Here is a 16,789-nt window from a genome sequence, read left to right as displayed (position 1 = left end):
GAGGGGGGGGCCAGGGCACCCAACCTTCCCCAGGGAACGTGAAGGAATCTGCCCCTGGAGGGACCATGTTCCCATCTGAGCAGTGCTTGGCCCTTGTGAGGGAAGGTGTGTCTGAGGGACTCCAGTGATCCACTTCTTGCCCCAGGGCTGGCATGAAGAACTTGTCATCCCTTCCAGCACCTGCTGTATCTACAAATGCTGTTCAGTGCCTTTCTCCCCTCCTTGCCCTCATCCCTTTGGCTGGGATTGTTGCCTCTGGAGTTGGGTCTTGTCAGCTTTCGGGTACTGGTGAAGTTTGTCCAGGACAGCAGTCAGAGACTCAAAAAGAGAGGGCTTCCTGCCTGAACGTTGGATTTCCACATCACAGTGTCTGTCACAGGACTCAAAAGCATCTTGCTTAACCTTACTCTTTACAGATAGCCATAAAATGCACTAGGTGCAGTAAACATCACACATGCAGTTCTTTCACATGCTTGCACCAAAACTGGCTTCTTTCCTTGTCCCAGTGTTGGGCAAACCCGGGTATTTTACTGTGGCTGTGCATGTGCAAGTCTGGTGTACAGATGTATTCACACATCCTCTCCCCTTTCCAAGTTTGGTCATATTAAGCAAAGTCCTGCCTTGATTTGTAAAGAAAGACAGAAATTATTTATTTATTAGTGTACATGAAACTCCACAGACATTTCCTGACAACCCACATGCTTCTCTTGTTCAGAAAAGGTACAAGCTGCTCAATGACTATCAGAGAACTCCCTAAAGTTCATGTTGCTCTTGAAGATGATGTGCAGTTTTATTGTCATGTTTGAAAGCTTCAGTCTTGTATGCAGATTGGGGAGGAGAGAGCTTTGGCTGTAGCTTCTCTCCTTCCCTTTCCCCAGAGCTGTTTTTTTAAAAGGGCTTCCCGTGGCCTTCCAAAAAGGCACCTGCAGGTTTGTGAGCACAGTTCTGTGCCCGTGTGCCAATGCAAAGCTCTGTTGTGACTCAAGCAGTTGATGCAGTCTGTATGTACCTTACAGCAGGATTGGTGGTTCAGAACCTTCCTTCTTGGAAAGGGTTTGTGCAGAACTGTGAAGGAAATTTTAGAGGTCAAGTGAAGGTCTTTGCTTTAAACATTTGGTCCTCATTCTCTTGTTCATGTCTGTGTCATAATTCTCCTCTCTTGCTTTGTGTCATTGTACCCAATGCACAGTGAAAATACTTTTCCAGGAACTCTCAAGGCCTTTGTTATCTCTTAGCCTGTTGTTACCTATTAATGGTTTCTCTCTTAGCTCCCTTACCTGAGCAACATGGGCAGGACCAACAGCTGGCTCAGTCCATTCTTTCTCCTTTGTTTAACAGACCTGTTTCCCTGGCAAGTCTCCAGGTCATTCTGAATGTCACGGTGCCTTGGGAAGCCAGTGCTGGGCACTGGTCCCTGCAAGCTCTAAGTTATGCCCAGCACATGTTGTGCACCATCACAGCTGCTTTTCCTCTGTACCAGTGAGCACCAGAATTCTGAATTTCCTTCTGTCAGGGTGCAGGAGGCATTGTGCCCCTGGAGTAAATCTCCTCCTGAGTCACACATGCTTTACTCACTCTGTGCTCAGCCATGAGGAGTATTTCTGTGTCAGGTGCAGCTCTGCACCCACTGCTCTGTGGGCTGGTCCTCACAGCCCCAGTGAGATGGTGCTGAGTGAAGGCAGTCAGGGCTGGAGCTGGTGAGAGCTTGCAAGGAAGATTCCTGCAAATTAAATGGCTACCTACTGCAGTATGAGAACAGTTCCTCCTGGGCCTGGGACATAGGGAGAGGGGTAACCCAAAGGATTGTTTTCCTAGTGATCTCTGGAAATGCTGTTGCTGGACTGTCTGTGAGAAGCTCTTGGATGAACAGTGATGGTTGTCTTTCTAAGCCCCAGTGATGGCAGTTACCTTTGGTTTTGGCCAACACTCTCTTTATTTCTGTCCTTGTTGGCCCTTCTGGCTCCAGCAAGGACAGGTCTCCATGAGCTAAGGCTGGACCAGGCATGTTTGGTTAATGACATCTAAAAACCAGGATGATTGAAAGCAGCAGCACAACCTTCTGTTCTCCCATTCCATGTCCTGGAATACCTTGGATGCTGCTTGTTTATGTTTGAGGCGATTGAACTTCTGCTGCCTCTGTTGGTTTAAAGTCTTGAATTGTTTGGAGAGGGGAAGGCAGTGCTGCTGTTTGAGTTTTGTGTTTGGGCTGGTGCCAAGGGATCCTCTGCCATGGGTGCCTGTGTTGGTGGGTGCTGCAGGAGACTGAAGAGGGGATATCCAGTGTCTCATGTGAAACAGGCAGTGTGGTTTTGTGGCTGTGTGTGTGACTTGTGAGTGCTGCACTCACAAAAAATGCTGTTACTGGGTACACTCGAGGTATCAAAGTACAGTAGCAGCAGCAACTGCCCAGTTTTTGTCCTGACATTAGAACAAGTGGCCTTGCCTGGTGTCTGATGCTTCCCAGGGCTCACCAAGTGCAGGGGCTGTGGGTGCAGAGCTGCACCAGCACCAGCTGTGAGGGCTTGGAATGAATGTGATAGTGAGACTTTGGTTGTTCAGCTTGCAGCGTCCCCCTGACTTAGTCATTCTTTTATGAGGTGCAGTCAGAGTTCCACAGAGAGCAGGCAAGTTCCAGCAAGAGCTTTCAAGCAGCGAGTCGTGTCGTTCCTGTCCCCTGTCCCCCCCCGGAAACACGGCCATGTAAATATTCCTTGTGCTGTGGGCAGAGCTCCAGTGAGAACAAACCTCTGCGCTCCAAGGTCAGATTAGGAGCGTGTTCAGATAATGACATCTGAAAACAGGATGGCTGGGAGCTGCAGCAGAGCAACGAGGGGGCTTTGAAAGAGAGAGGAGTCTAATCCTCTCTGCTAATAAGGAGGCAGCTGCTGCCAATGCACCCGGCTTGGCAGGCACTGCTCTGCTGCTCCCGTGTTCTCTGACGATGGCAGAGAGGCACAAAGACCCAGCTGCTTCGAGATGGCTGGGGAAGAGCCACACGGGAGGGCTGTTCTCGTGTTCTTTGGGTAAAACGAGAACTTGGACATTGCTTGGCTCTGCATCTCCAGTAGCACTTGGCAGGACAGGAATCGTGCACTGCCCAGGAGCTCACCCAGCACTGCCAACAGGGGATGGATGCGCAGACACCCAAATCCTGCTGTTGGTGCAGGACCAGCTGCATTTCCAGGGCACTGGAGCCCATCCAGGAAGGCAGCTGGATGTGTGCTGTCTGTGGGCAGTTCGGGGGCCTCACCACTGGCAGAACCATTTTGGGCAGGGTGGAGGCAGCTCTTGTGCAGAGTTCAGTCCTGGCACACGTAAGGATTCCCACCAGGACTGGGGATGGGTGCCTGCAGTGACCTGCCATGGGGGGCAGGTGCTGGGGGACGTGTTGGCCCCTGGCAGGCACCGTGAGGGCAATCACTGCAGAGCACAGGATGTGCTGGAAACATGCACTGGGGCTTTTTTTCCCTCAAAGTAACTTGCTCACTTCCTCATAAAGTGGCATCTACTGCCTGTCCCAGAGCAGGGATGCTGGTGATGAAAGCCTGTTCCAGACCCACCTTGGGTGTGGAAGTGCCCAGGCCTGGGATGAGTCCTGGGTAGGAGCACAGGGGACAGGCTGGATTGAGCAGGTTTTTAGCTCATCTGTAATTCTTGCCACCAGCCCCCCTGGCAGCTGGAGCAGCTGTACCAGGGCACTGTGCCCACACTGGGGCTGTCAGGACACCCTCCTGCCGGGACATCCTTGCCCCTGATGGCAGCCAGGACTTTGGTGTGCACAGGTTTCTGTAGCCAGGGAGGAAGGCTGGCTCTGGGATGTTTGATGGCTGGGGCACAGCTCTGTGTTCTTGCTGAGTTCTGCAAAAGTGTGTGACTGAGGAGATCTACTGCCCCCTCCCCTTCCATCCAGACTGGACTTTTCATTCAGGCTTGTGTCTTTTTTGTGTGGGTGAGTCAAAGATGTTGATTTGGGGCTTTGAGTGTCACTGTAAGGCTTCAGGTGGGTCTCAGCAAGGGCAGTTCCACCATGGATCCCAATCCAGTACCCTGAGCCTGTAGGCCAAGGTAGGAGGGGAAAAGTCAAAATGTGAATGGTCACCTCTCTAATTCCACATCCCAATTAGTAAGCTGTGGAGCTGTGAGCAGGGCTTTACCAGGGGCCCTGATGGTACTTCCAATAAAACCACAGCACTGTGGAAAACCTTAAGGCCAGAGTCCATGTAAAGAGAATTCCCTTCCTACTGCACTTCCCATCTGAGCATCACTGCTCCCTGTTCCGTGGGTGCAGGGCTTCCAAACACCCCCTGCTCCAAGCTCTTAAAAACATAAACCTCAAGCAAGAAGACAACTTGATCACTTAAAACTTTGGGGTTTTTTTTTCCAGTTTTTATTGAGTGAAAATGTCAAACCTTGCATCAGTCATGCAAAAAAAAAAAAATCAAATAAATAAAACACATATATTAAATTTCTAATAGCACTAAATTCAAGTGGAAAAATATTCAGTTCTTAATAACGCAGGTGCTGAAGAGACCAGATTCAAGTAAATCAGAGCACACCATCCTGTTTAGGGTGTTTTTTTTTCACTTTCTGCATTTTTGTCTCAAAACCTATATATATATCTATATATCTATATATATGTATATACATATAGATATATACACACACACATATATATGTGCATACATATTATTTTTATATTTATATATATACACATACATATTTATAAAACATTAAAAAGAGCATTGGTGGTTCAAGCATTTATTTCCCCCCCCTCCCCCACGGAAAGAAAAAAAAAAAAACCAACAACAAAACAAAAAAAATTACACATTTAAAATTCAAAATGAGCTAGCAATGGCTTATAGTCCTAGTGTGCAATATGGATATTACAAAAGGCTAGAATCCTCCCTCATTGTCTTTTTTTTTTTTTCATTTTTGTTTTTTTAAAGTTGTTTTTGTTTTTTTTTTTTTTGCTACATTGGAAAATTTTTTTTAACTTTTTTTTTTTCTTTACAAAATTCCTTCCACGCAGACTTTAATCCAGTTGAGTTTGTGGCTAGAATGAACAATCTAGTCAATAGTTTTTGTTTCTTTTTTTTTTTTTTTTTTTTGCTCTTCAGCAGTGAATGGTAGCAGAATCAGGAGGGTCCATCTCAAGGTTTATTTTGTTTGGTTTTTTTATCTTGTTTTGGACAGAACAGTTCCGTTTCCTCTCTCCTCTTTCCCCTCCTCACAGAGTCAGTTGAATCTCCCTCTCTTTCTCTGGTCATTCTTTAAGCACATTATTTCAACAGCATTGACAGTCCCACTGATACGAGAGCTTGGAGTGACAAACGCCTGCTCTGACGGGGTCCTTGGGCTGCTGAGGCCCTGGTTCAGAAAAGCACTTAAGCTCAGGCTTAAACCTGGGCCCGCTCAGAGTCATCTGCTTAAGGGTTTTGCTGAATTAAAGCCTGGACATGGCAGAATAAAAAGTCGGGTTTAACCTTGTTGACTTGTTGTTGTTGTTGTTGCGAACAGAGACGGTGTAAGAGTTACAGGAGCAGGAGGAGGATGCTCTGGGGCCGGCCCGGCCGGTGGCCACTGTCCTGCCAGGGCACCTGACCCTGCCCAGGGGCCACCTGGAGCAGCAGCCTGGGGGGAAAGAACTCTTGTTCCCTGTGCCAGCTCCCGGAGAAGAGGGGACAGAACTTTGGGAGAAGGGCTGAGATATCAGGGAGAAGTAAGGGCGCCTTGGGGGAGAAAATGGTGTGCATAGATAAACACAGGCCCTTGTGGCACGCTGGGCCCCACAGAAGGACGTGTGACACCGGGCCCATCCCGGCGGATCCCGGCCCGCTCCTGCCCCCGGGATGTGTCCTGGCCAACGCCAGGCAGAGCTGCTGGACACGTCACCCCCTCTCTCCACACACTTCTGCTTTCCTGCTTTCCCCACTGCTGTGCAGTGACTCCTGGAGTCTGGTGAGATATGAAAGGGGAGAGGTACAACGCTGTGTCCTGGTGCAGGTTCCCAGCTCCCGGCAGCAGGGACAGGGCCCGTCTGTCCCCAAGGACACGAGTGGCCCAAGGGAGCCCCGCGCTGGCCCTGGCACCGGGCAGGGCTCGGTGCTGCTCCCACAGTCACTGACAGACATCCTGTGTTTCAGTGGTACAAAATCATCACATCTGCTTTGCAAGATGTGACTTTGTGTTACATCCAAGGATTCCTCCTGGAGCCCATCACCATCCTATCTAAGTATTGGACATGGGGAAAATGTACAAGTACAGAACCTGCAGCAAATGCTGGTAAAGTTAAATATTTTTCTGCCCCATCCCATTTTGAGAAATTCCAGGGCATCATTCCATCACTCTGCCCCAGGAACATGAGCTTCATTCTATTCAGGAATCAGGTTGTGCTAGGAAACACACAGCTGAGGGCAGGGGATATACCAAACAAAACAAAAACAAACAAACAAAAAAAAAAACCCCTATAAAAATAAAAGCCACACAAATAGCTGATAGAGGAAAAGAACTCCAAAGAATTAAATAAACTACAAACTAGTAATAACAATATTTCATTTGTTTTCGTTTTTTTCTTTTTTTTTTTTTTTCATTTGTTTCATCTCTACAAAATTCAAGTTAGAATTCGGAACCGTGCAGCTCCGGTCAGTGCTGGGAGTGTCAAGTCAGCCTCAAACCGCAGCGTTAAGGCCCCCCCCTCCCCTGCCACCCCCTACAAACAAACACTACATTGAAGGAGAGAGAAAAAAATAAAAAAAAAAAAAAAAGGAGAAAAAAAAAATTGCACACAATTAACCATATCTAAGGGCTATCCAGAAGGCAGGTGACCCCCCCTCATCCCCCTGGCATTGGTGGTTTCTCTTTTGTTCTATATATAGTAATAACCTTTACAGGAAAAATACTGTACAACTTTTTTTTTTTTTTTGCCTTTCCTTTTGAAACATTATCTGAACATTCTGTCCCCACATTTACACAGCTGAGCTGCTTGTTTATAAATCAGACCTGATCTGCACCAGTTCCTTAGGGAAATAATTAAAAAAAACCAAAACAAAACAAAAAACCAACGCAACCTAAACTTCTTGAGGCCTTTATCTGTTCAGAGTGAAAACAAATCCCGGGGATCCCTTGGAGCTGAAGGGCTCGTAGAGCTGAGGAGGGGAGAGGGCGCCTGTATGGCATGAGAAAAAAATAATTAGGGTGTTTTTTTTTTTAAAAAGGGACAAAGCTCAGACTAGGCTGGTATACTTAAAACTGGCACCGAAATAACTATTATCAGAATTAATTCATACTAGTCCTTCTGGAGCCCTGGTGTGTGTAGACAAGCCCTCAGGCTCAGGCAAGGATTTGGGGTCAAACAGCCACTGGCTCACCTGCCGGAGTCCGGGACAGTGTCCTGTAGTGTGTGTTCCCAGACCAGGCTAGGAAGGGAGAGCAGGGAAGAGCTTGGAGCAGGGACAAGCCCGAGCTGCTGGAGGTGGCAGGTCCCACAGTGTAGGTGCATTTGCTCCCGCAGTGCCCGAGCCCCCGGCCCTCCCTGTCCGAGTTCTCCGCGTGGCCCCGGCCCTGCGGCCGCTCCCGCTCGGCACCTCCCCAGCGCTGCCCGGGGGCTGCAGCGGGACAGGCGTGTCCCCTCCCGCCCAGGGCCGAGCAGGACACCCACCGCGGACCCCGGGCCTGTCCTGCCTCCTCCTGCCTCGGCAGCGCTGCCTCGGCCTCTCCCAGAGTCACCAGAGCTCCGTGTCTGTCCTGTCCTGGTGCCAGGCTGGGGACAGGGCTGGGCACGGGACATTCCTGTCCTGGTGCCAGCGCTCGGGGCAGAGCCTGGACGCTCCTCTGAGCACGGTGCTCCCTGTGGGACAGGGAAGCTCACAACCTCCTGAGATGGGGATACTGAAGCACCACAAAAACGCCTCGCCCTCAGCAGAGAGGAAGCACCTGGGGGTTGGGATGAGATGGAACTGGATGGCGGATTAACCCCAGTCCTCCAGTGTGACAGACCCTGTGACTGCCTGCTGTGTTCTTCCCAGGTTACTTCAGCTAAATCCCTACAGGCAGAGCGGCAGGGATGAGGAGAGGTGTCCTACAGAGAAAGTGTAGACTGAGAAAGTTTTACAATATAAATAGCTTTCAAAATTATTATCATTAACAGTAAAAAGGATCTGGAAGAACAGAGGAGTGTCCCGTTCCCACCCCTGCTCGTTCATTAATGCGTCCTCATTTATGTGACAATAAATACCCACTCCCACCCTGGTTGTCTGATGCCATTCATTTAATGCTGGAGAAAGAAGGGGGAGGGGTGGAGAGAGAGCACACCCCTCACCCCTCCTTCCCACTGGCAAAAGCTGAGCTACTTGTCTCTGTGACACCAATTCCTTGAATTTTATATATGTGTGTGTGTGTGTACATTATATATAGAGAGACACACACACAAATATATATCTCTAAAATTCATTACCTGTTGTTCCCACCCACCCCCCTCCAAGAAGTGGAGATTATTATTATTATCGTACAACTGAAAACATGGAAAAATAAAACCCAGAAAGAAAATTGGGGGGATAGAGCCCCACCCATAACAAAGGGTCCCCAGATGGGCACAGGCCCCACGCACCATGCAGGGAGCAGGGAAGAGCAGCGGGTACCCTCAAGGTTCATGTCCATATAAAGGGTATTTTTTGCTGCATCCTGCCCCCTGTTCCGGGATCTGTAGAATGGATGAGGCAGCACCAGTCCTGCTGCAAACCGATCTCTTATGGGGCCTGGGGAGGAGCAGGGGTTTCCTTCCTTCCTCTCTCTCGTGTGTGTGGCACGGAGTTTGTTTTTTCATTTGCCATCCCAATCTTTGTTCTCGCCTCACATAGGGTCCTCTTAGTAATTCTGTGTAAGAGCAAAACCAAACCACTGCCGTCGTTGTTTCTTGGATTAAGGAGAAGCTGCTGGAGCAGTGGTGGAGGCTGGGGCAGTAGCTGGAGCTGGAGCTGGAGCAGGAGCAGGAGCAGGAGCTGGGGCTGGAGTGAGGGCTGGCTCGCCCTGTGGCCTGGAAGCATCGCCATGGTCTGTGGAAGAAGCAGCCTCCTCTGGTTCTCCATCTTCTTTAGTGGCCAGGCCTTCAGGGTCAGGCAGCGATTCTTCAGAATCCGTGTTCAGGTCTTCCTCTTCATCGTCCTCCTCGTCGTCATCATCATCATCCTCCTCTTCGTCATCCTCCTCTTCTTCATTCATCTCCTCCTCATCATCCTCTTCATCCTCTTGGGAAGAGTCATCCTCGTCCTCCACATCACCAGAGCCCGATGCCCCCGGGCCCCTCTCCTGGGCCGCGGTCCCGGCTCTGCTCGGGGACGGGCCCTCGGTGGCCTCTGCCTGTTTCTTGCTGAGGTCCAGGGAGTCGTTGAGGCCCACGCCGGCCGCGTTCTGCAGGAAGAAGAGGGAGCTGTTGTTGTCAGTGCTGAGGTTGAGGGAGCTGTCCAGGTTGATGGAAGAGTTCTGGATGTCATACTCGAGGGTGGAGTGGGCGAGGCCCTCGGGGCCGGGGGAGATGGCAGGCAGCTCCCCCCGCTCCTGCTTCTCGTGCTTGCGCTTGTGCGAGTCCATCTGTGACATGCCCACCACCGTGTGTTTGCAGCCAGGGTAGGTGCAGTGGAAGTGGGAGCACTTGAGTTTGTACTTGCAGTCGGGCACCTCGCAGTCCACGCTGGAGCTGAACTGGCAGAAGCCCGCGGCGCTGATGACGTCCTGCTTGCCGTGGTGCTTGCGGTGAGCCGTCACCTTGGTGCTGTCAGTGCAGCGGAAGCCGCAGCGCAGACAGTGGAAGTGTGTGCTATTGCCAGAGAACTGACAGTCTGGGAAGTTACAGCTCAGCGAAGACTTGAAGCGTTTGAAATCATCCAACACCAGGTTGTCGACGCGGTCGTGGTGCTGCGCGTGCTTGTACATGTGGGTGCGGCCGCAGAACTTGTAGCCGCAGTTCTCCCGCGTGCAGTGGTAGTGGGTCACCTTGAGGGAGAACTGGCAGCTGGAGTCCTTGCAGTCCTCGTAGAGGTCGTAGCGCCGGAATCCCTCCAGCATCATCCCCTCATCCAGCATCTTGCGGGAGGACGCGGTCTTGCGGCGCTTCCCGAACGGGGACATGTCCTCGATGATCCAGAAGCGCTTTTTGGCCCCCGAGGCAGTTGGCATAGTGATGGTGTTCCCTGGGGAGAGAAAGTGAGAGTGGTGTTGCTGACAGCCAGGTCTCTGCATCTCCCAGCCATCCTGGCAAGCTCATCCCTCGAGCTCTGAGTGAGCCTGAGCTCCGGGATCCAGCACTGGCTGACGCCTGCTGGACATCACTTCCTCAATTTTCAGCATATCCTGCCTTGCCTCAGCTGGTGAAGCTGATCTTGTCCAAATGCTAACTGTTGCTTCTCTATTCGATACTCTCACAGTTTCTCCTGCTGCTTAATTAATCTCTAGTCCCGTTTTCCTCAAATGAGACTTGAATAGGGAGGAGCTGGCTTGTTCCAGTCCAAGGAGTAAGGTGTGTTACTGCAGTTCTTCACCACTGGAGTGGTGAAGGAGTTTCAGGGTGCTAAAAGCCAGGATGTGTGCACTGTTCCACCTATCCAGGCTCTTGAAATCCACTACCATTGCCAAGGACAGGCAGGAAGTGAAGAAGATCCCATGCCTGATTAAAACTGCACGGGGGGAATTTATAGAAACAGGATGGACTTTGGCCAGGAGACTGCACCATCCCTCACTGTAATGAGCCTACATATTACAGTGAGTGCACTTAGAAAGACAGATGGACAGATGTTCAATGGGGCTAATTCTCATCATCACTAGCCAGTGGACTCTGAGAGAAAATACCAGTTCTGCAGCTTTCCCCTGGGTCTCAAAAATCACATGATGCCCCCAGTAAATAAAGAGCCCTCATCTATCTTCCCTTTCATTCACAGGGCCAGTGCATCTGGCCAGTGCTCCCGTCCCCCAGGATCACACTGACATCAAGGACTTGACCTCATTATATCTATTAACTTTTTTTCCTTCTCTGCTTGCTAGTTCCAGAATCAAACCACAATCTCCAGTATCAACATGCAGCGCAGACAAGGTTGGAGGCAAGAATTTCTCACCAGGTGCAGAACCGTGAGTGTAATTGGAAATTATAGCTTGCAACTAAAACATACTTCTTTTTTTTTTTTGCCTCTCTTCCTGCTGAAACTGCCATCCTCTTGAAAAGAGACACCATTTGTGACACTCAGTGCCTGGGGCCCGAGAACCCAGAGCAGCTTGAATCCTTGTCTGGGAGACTGAAGGAGCAGTCATCTGTTTGACTGGTGTAGTTATTCCCTTTCTGGCTGATGCACAGGTATTCCAGGAATAGTATTCCATACTACTGCTGCCCTGCTGGTCCTTCAGTGACAACCCTTCAAGAGAAGGAGGTGGCCACTGAGGGAACTCCTGGAGTTACCCTGGCACTGTAGGACACGAGTCACTGGAGTGGAGCAGGAACTTCCTCTCCCACATGGCCAGGCTAGAGAGGCTGCAGGATCAGCAAAGAACAGAAGGTTTCTCCACACCCATTTGTTCATGGCACTTGTGCTCAGGCTGCAGGTCAGGACATGAGCCTGGGGCTCCCAGGGCGAGCCCTCGGAGTGACAGGGAGCTGGTGCAAACTGCACGCTCGGGATAACTCTGTGTCACTGCAGGCTGGGGATTGGCAGGCGCTTCACTGCAGAATCTGGGACCAATTTACTCCCTGCTCCCCCCCGAACATCTGGTACTGTAAAATCCAGTTCTCCACTCCCAGCCAACTCGTGTGAGTGCATTTGTGCCTGGACAAGTTGCTGCTGTCCAGAGAAACTCCTTATTTTTAGAAAATTATAGCCAAACCATCAAGTCCTTTAGCGTTAATTAGTGTGAATGCTCATACTGTCTGTCTTCAGATGGGAATACGGGATATGTCATCTTTGGGGAAAGACTCTGGATGAGAAATAGGCAGAATTTAAATTGTACCTGTTTAAAACTCAGTGTATCTACCCAGCTTTTACAACAGTTAAACAGATGTGCTTAAAACTTTAGTTAAAAAGCAATTCTGTTTCCTCATACAGGCAAAGTTTCGGAGTAAGGGCATGATGGAGAGAGATGACACCTTGGGGCACTCTCCTCCTCTGCCACTAGCTAACCTTCAGTCCCTGCACCCCATGGAACATTACAAGCCTCAATGGATGTGATCCCCAGCAAATCTCAATGGTAAATGTTTGCCATGAGCTTGTCTCTCCAACTACCAAACTATATACAAAGGTGAAAACAAGAAACTTAAAAGGCTTTGATTAGAGGAAGCACAGCACAAGGTTAAGATGTTTCAGGTCGCATGCAAATAGTTAAAAAAGAAGCAAAAATATAGTTTCTTGTGAATTTTGTTAATTGGCACACACTCCTCTGGACAGGGCAAGAATCCTTCTCCTGCCAAGTCCTATGAGAAAAACCCGTGAACTTCCAAGGGGAGTTGGTCCTCCAGCCACAGTCCCAACCACTGACCTCGGATTTACACATTACTAAAACTGGCAGGAAGAATGACTGGGACATTTGTAGGCTGCCAGAAGCCTCTTAAGTGTGAACTTTAAGCATATGCCCTTAATTAACTAGAAAAGAGTTGGGAGTTGGGAGAAGAAGCCAAAACTGAGACACACCCTAAAAACCAATCCCAGCTGGAATGAGAATCCCCAGCCTGAGACATCTCTGATCTTAGTCACACATGGGAAACATGGCAGCTTAAAAACTAAAAAATCTCTCTGTGTTTTCTGCAGCTGGTTAGAGCAGATATAAATAACAGTGAGTGTGAGAAACAGCCCGAGCTGCCTGATGATGTCATGGTGTGACACTGCATGGACTTCACGGGGAAGGCCCTGAACTGTGGCTACACATGAAGCTCACAAGATCAACAGAAACACAGGACCTGGTACCTCCTCAGACATGGACCTGCCAAGATACACGTGCAGCAGACTATGGCAGGCACTGGGCTGGGTGGCCTGGAAGATCTAACCAAGAATCCCAAGTCCCATTAATGCCACATGAGCCAAAGTTTGCTCTGTGGTCTCCTTGATGTTATCAAGAGGCTGAAAGTGCATTTTAGCTGTGGATTTTGTTAGGTTTTTCTCATAGTTAGGAATTGGTGGGAATTGCTCTCAGGTACCTGAGTGTCTGTGAATGATTTGCTGTGGTTTTGGTTCCTTTAGCTGTGGTTACTGTGTGAGCAGGGAGAGGGAGCAGGCACAGGCAGGCCCCTGGGTAACGTTAGATAAGGCACAGAGCGACCTCGGCTGCTCTACTGACCCAAAGGTGCAGAGAAAAAAACGTGGGCAGGGTGAGTGGGGAAGGAGGTGGGCACAGGACACGGAGAGAAAGCAAAGAAGTGTTACCTGCTGCATCCTGCACTAAGGGAACGTCACTTTTTACTGGAGTTGGAGTGGCAATGATGGGCGAGAACCCAGCGGTGCTGGCGGCAGGCATGACAATGCCTCTGCTGGCTCCCAGAGTGGCACTGAGCAGGGAGTACGAGAGACAAGATGGAGAGAAGAGATAGGGCAGGGTGGGGAGGGGAGACCTAAGCAGGGCTTGTGAGAAAGATGGAGGCAGAGATGGTGGTGGAGGTTGTGGTGCAGTGTGGGCATCGTCGGCAGCAGCAGTAGCAGTAGAAGGAACCAGGCAGCCTGGAGAATGTGGAGAGAAAAAAAAAGCAGAAAAAAAAGGAACAAAAAAAAGAAAAAAAAAAGAAAAAACACAACAAAACAAAAACCAAAACAAAACAAAAAACAAAAGAACTGAAATGAGAACCCAAGAGCAGAAGCAATATGATGAAAATGGAAAATACATTCACAAATGTATGAAACAGAACTGTAATGGAGAAGGAACAGAAGGTGAGGAACTGACAGCACCAGGAAGAGAAGGGTTGTCTCTGCAGGAAGTAGGGTGTCTTTATGGTATGGGGGAAGAGCCACAGGCTTTCAGGTAGGAATTCCTGATTGACTGGTCCTTGTTCACCTATGTGGTGCCTGCCTGTTCCAACTACCAGCTGTAAGGGTGCTCTCTCTGACGTCTGGGGGGTGGAGCTGCTCCTGCCTGGAGAGCATTTCCTAGGAAATATGACTTGGGCCACCACTGACACAGGAGAGAGTGCCAGGAACCACTGCCCACAGAACCCTCTGGAGGAGCTACAATGTCATGGGGCAACCACTGTGGGGACCTGGCAGTACCATGAGGCGGCTGGGCCGTGGGATGGCCTTCATCTGGTGTGGGAAAGAAAAGTAGGAAAATTAAAGCAGCAGGAGGCAGCCTATGCAGAGTATCACATTTAACCTGGGAAGGACAGCTAAGAGATCCCTGAAACCATGAGATGATAGATAACAGAACTCCAAACTGGTACCTGAGTCCTGACAAGCTGACCCTGTAACACAGGGCAGTGTGAGATGGCTGCACGTTACCCTGGCAAATGGGACACAAGGGCAGGAACTTAATTCCCAAAAGAAGGGGTGATGGGGGTCTCCTCTGTGCAACACTGCACAAAGTGGAACAAGAGTTTCTGTGTGAGGAAGGGAGCTCTCTGAGCTGCTTTTATATGTAGCTTCCTGAAGATGTGGTAGGTTTTATCCCCTGTGTAGATAATATTTGCTGTGGTACAGTCCTTCTGTATCTCACCAGTACAGGAAAGTACCTGACTTCAGATGCTGCTCGAGGAAATACAAAAAGGTACCAAGGGAAATGCCAAGTACAGAACAGGCCCACAGCTTTTTTTTTTTTTAAATCAACTATTAAAATAGACTCAACTCCAAGACCCAGGATAAAAACCTCTCTTCATGGGCACAAAAAAGATATGCTGTTAGTTCCTGGATGCTTGAGGTGCACATTTTGATGGACCTTTCTCTCAAGTGCTGGAGGGAGCTGGGTTAGTGTGAGGCACTACTGTGAAGTTGGTACAGTTCATATTTTAAGGTGCAGCTATCCTTTGGCCTCTCTTCATGAGTTTATCTCCCAAGAGAGCAGGCAACTGATGACCCATTTCACACCCCTGCCCTTCTCCCTTACCTGCTGATGTACTTTCATTGCCCACTGGAGTGCTGGAGCAGCTGCGGTCCATGTTGGAGGATTCCGAGGAGATCCCCCCAGGGCTACAGCCAGTGTAATCCATGTACTCATCTGTTTCCGTGTCCATCATGCTGGGGGGTCCCTGGAAGGAAGCTGGGGTTCCTGATGAGGCTGGGCTGGGTGCCATGCTGCCAACCTGGGGGAGATTCTCATTTCTTGGAGTGTGGCCAATAACCTGCAGCAAGAAAACAGGACGGGGACTTTCACACCAAAAGCGAGATGCCAAGACCAAAACCATCTGTCTGCACGTTTATCTCTCCAGTTCATGAGGGATGGCTGGAACATGCTTGTGAGTGGAACCCATGGCACTGGGAGAGTGAATCTTCCTGCACGGGGAGCTCAGAGCATTAAACTTGGCACGGGCACCCTGGTATGTGAATTGTGATGCACTCAGAGGCTGGGAGTGTTAATCTTGGCACCACCTCCTGGTGTGTGGATTCTGAGGCGTTCACAAACAGGAGGTGTTAATCTTGGCATTGCTGCCTCACTGTGTAGGTCCTGCTGCAGTCAGACCCTGGAAACATGACTGTCAGTGCTGAGACACGGGGGACACACGTGAGTGCTGTGCTCACAGTGGCCTGTCTTGTCTGGACAGTCATGGGTTGGTACCCAGAGTATATCCCAACACTGCACCAACTGCCTACAGAGCACCATGGTATGGGAAAAACTGGAGGCAGTGGCAGCCCAGCAGTCTGGTCAGCTCTGCCATGAGCCCCAGGCTGTGGTTTGATCCTTGTTTAGTTGTTTGCTGGACTGCTCCATGGGCTGAGCCCAGACCAGGATGAGTGCTGTGTGCTCCCAGGACTGCTCAGGCCACCACTGCTGCTTCTCACTGACACAGGACTGCCAGTGAAAGGAGATGGAGGTCAAACCCAGCATCCCCTGCCCAGCATGCACTAAAATTCTCAGGTCTGAACTCAGCATGTGCTACAAGAGTAGTGAACACAAATCTATTTGTTAAACCCTGAGTTTGACTCTTGTACCTAAGCTTTCTGTATAAAGACCCAAAGCTGCCTCAACAGCAACACCAGTTCCTTGGCATCTCTGAACTCATTAAATCCAACAGCACTAGGCTTGAACAGTTCACTTGCTGACAGTAGTTAATAACTAACAGGGACCTCTCATTCCCATGTTGTGGAATGAAAAGAGGGTTTCCATCTTGCTTCTACAGATGGTCCCTTTTGTTTTCCATATACCAGATGATGTTCTTATGGTCAGATTAGCCACAGGCATTTAAATAAAGCCAGCTTGTTTCATCTCCAAAGTCAATGGAAGCTAAAGCAACTGAGGAGCAAGAACGAGCAGGAGGTGGCAGGAATGCTGTCCCTTGGAGCAGCAGCTCAGTTCTGAAGCTCTTCCATTTATTCAGGGAACAGACAAATCTACTCTGCCAGTTGCTCTCAGTTACATGTTAGAAAAGCAGCAACTGCATCACTGCTACTTCCTGAGAGAGGACAGGAGTGCCCCAGCTAACTCCACATCAATAAGGGAAGAGAAATTTCAAGCCTGATATTTCTCCCATCTTAGGTGGAAGCAGCAAATGATTCTTTATGTGCAACAGGAAATGTTTGCTTTAACCAGCACGTTCAATTCTTCCACATCCTAAGCACTTTAATTTTAATAAGCCAATTGTGTATACTGAGAGAGCTGGGAGAGAGTGCAAGCTGTAAATATG

At 49.5% G+C, this 16,789-nt stretch overlaps 1 protein-coding gene across 9 annotated transcripts in view; it reads right to left on the bottom strand.

Moving 5' to 3' along the window:
* Positions 1 to 5,073: 5,073 nt before the first annotated feature.
* The window catches only part of CASZ1 (castor zinc finger 1), a 277,948-nt gene continuing 266,232 nt past the window's right edge, over positions 5,074 to 16,789 (bottom strand). For 8 of the 9 annotated variants that reach the window (XM_032708904.1, XM_032708910.1, XM_032708905.1 and 5 more), the window contains 3 exons: positions 15,055 to 15,289; positions 13,392 to 13,682; positions 5,074 to 10,184 (listed from right to left, as the gene is read on the bottom strand). In XM_032708904.1, coding sequence (XP_032564795.1) covers positions 8,917 to 10,184; positions 13,392 to 13,682; positions 15,055 to 15,289 — 1,794 coding nt within the window. In that variant the 3' untranslated portion in view covers positions 5,074 to 8,916. The remainder of the gene's footprint in view (positions 10,185 to 13,391; positions 13,683 to 15,054; positions 15,290 to 16,789) is intronic. The other variant, XM_032708912.1, reaches the window with a different exon arrangement.

This window comes from Chiroxiphia lanceolata, chromosome 22 (genome assembly GCF_009829145.1).
Source record: "Chiroxiphia lanceolata isolate bChiLan1 chromosome 22, bChiLan1.pri, whole genome shotgun sequence".
Lineage (NCBI taxonomy): Eukaryota > Metazoa > Chordata > Aves > Passeriformes > Pipridae > Chiroxiphia > Chiroxiphia lanceolata.
The sequence above is the reverse complement of the archived record's forward strand: the minus strand, read 5'-3'. Positions and strand labels throughout refer to the sequence as shown.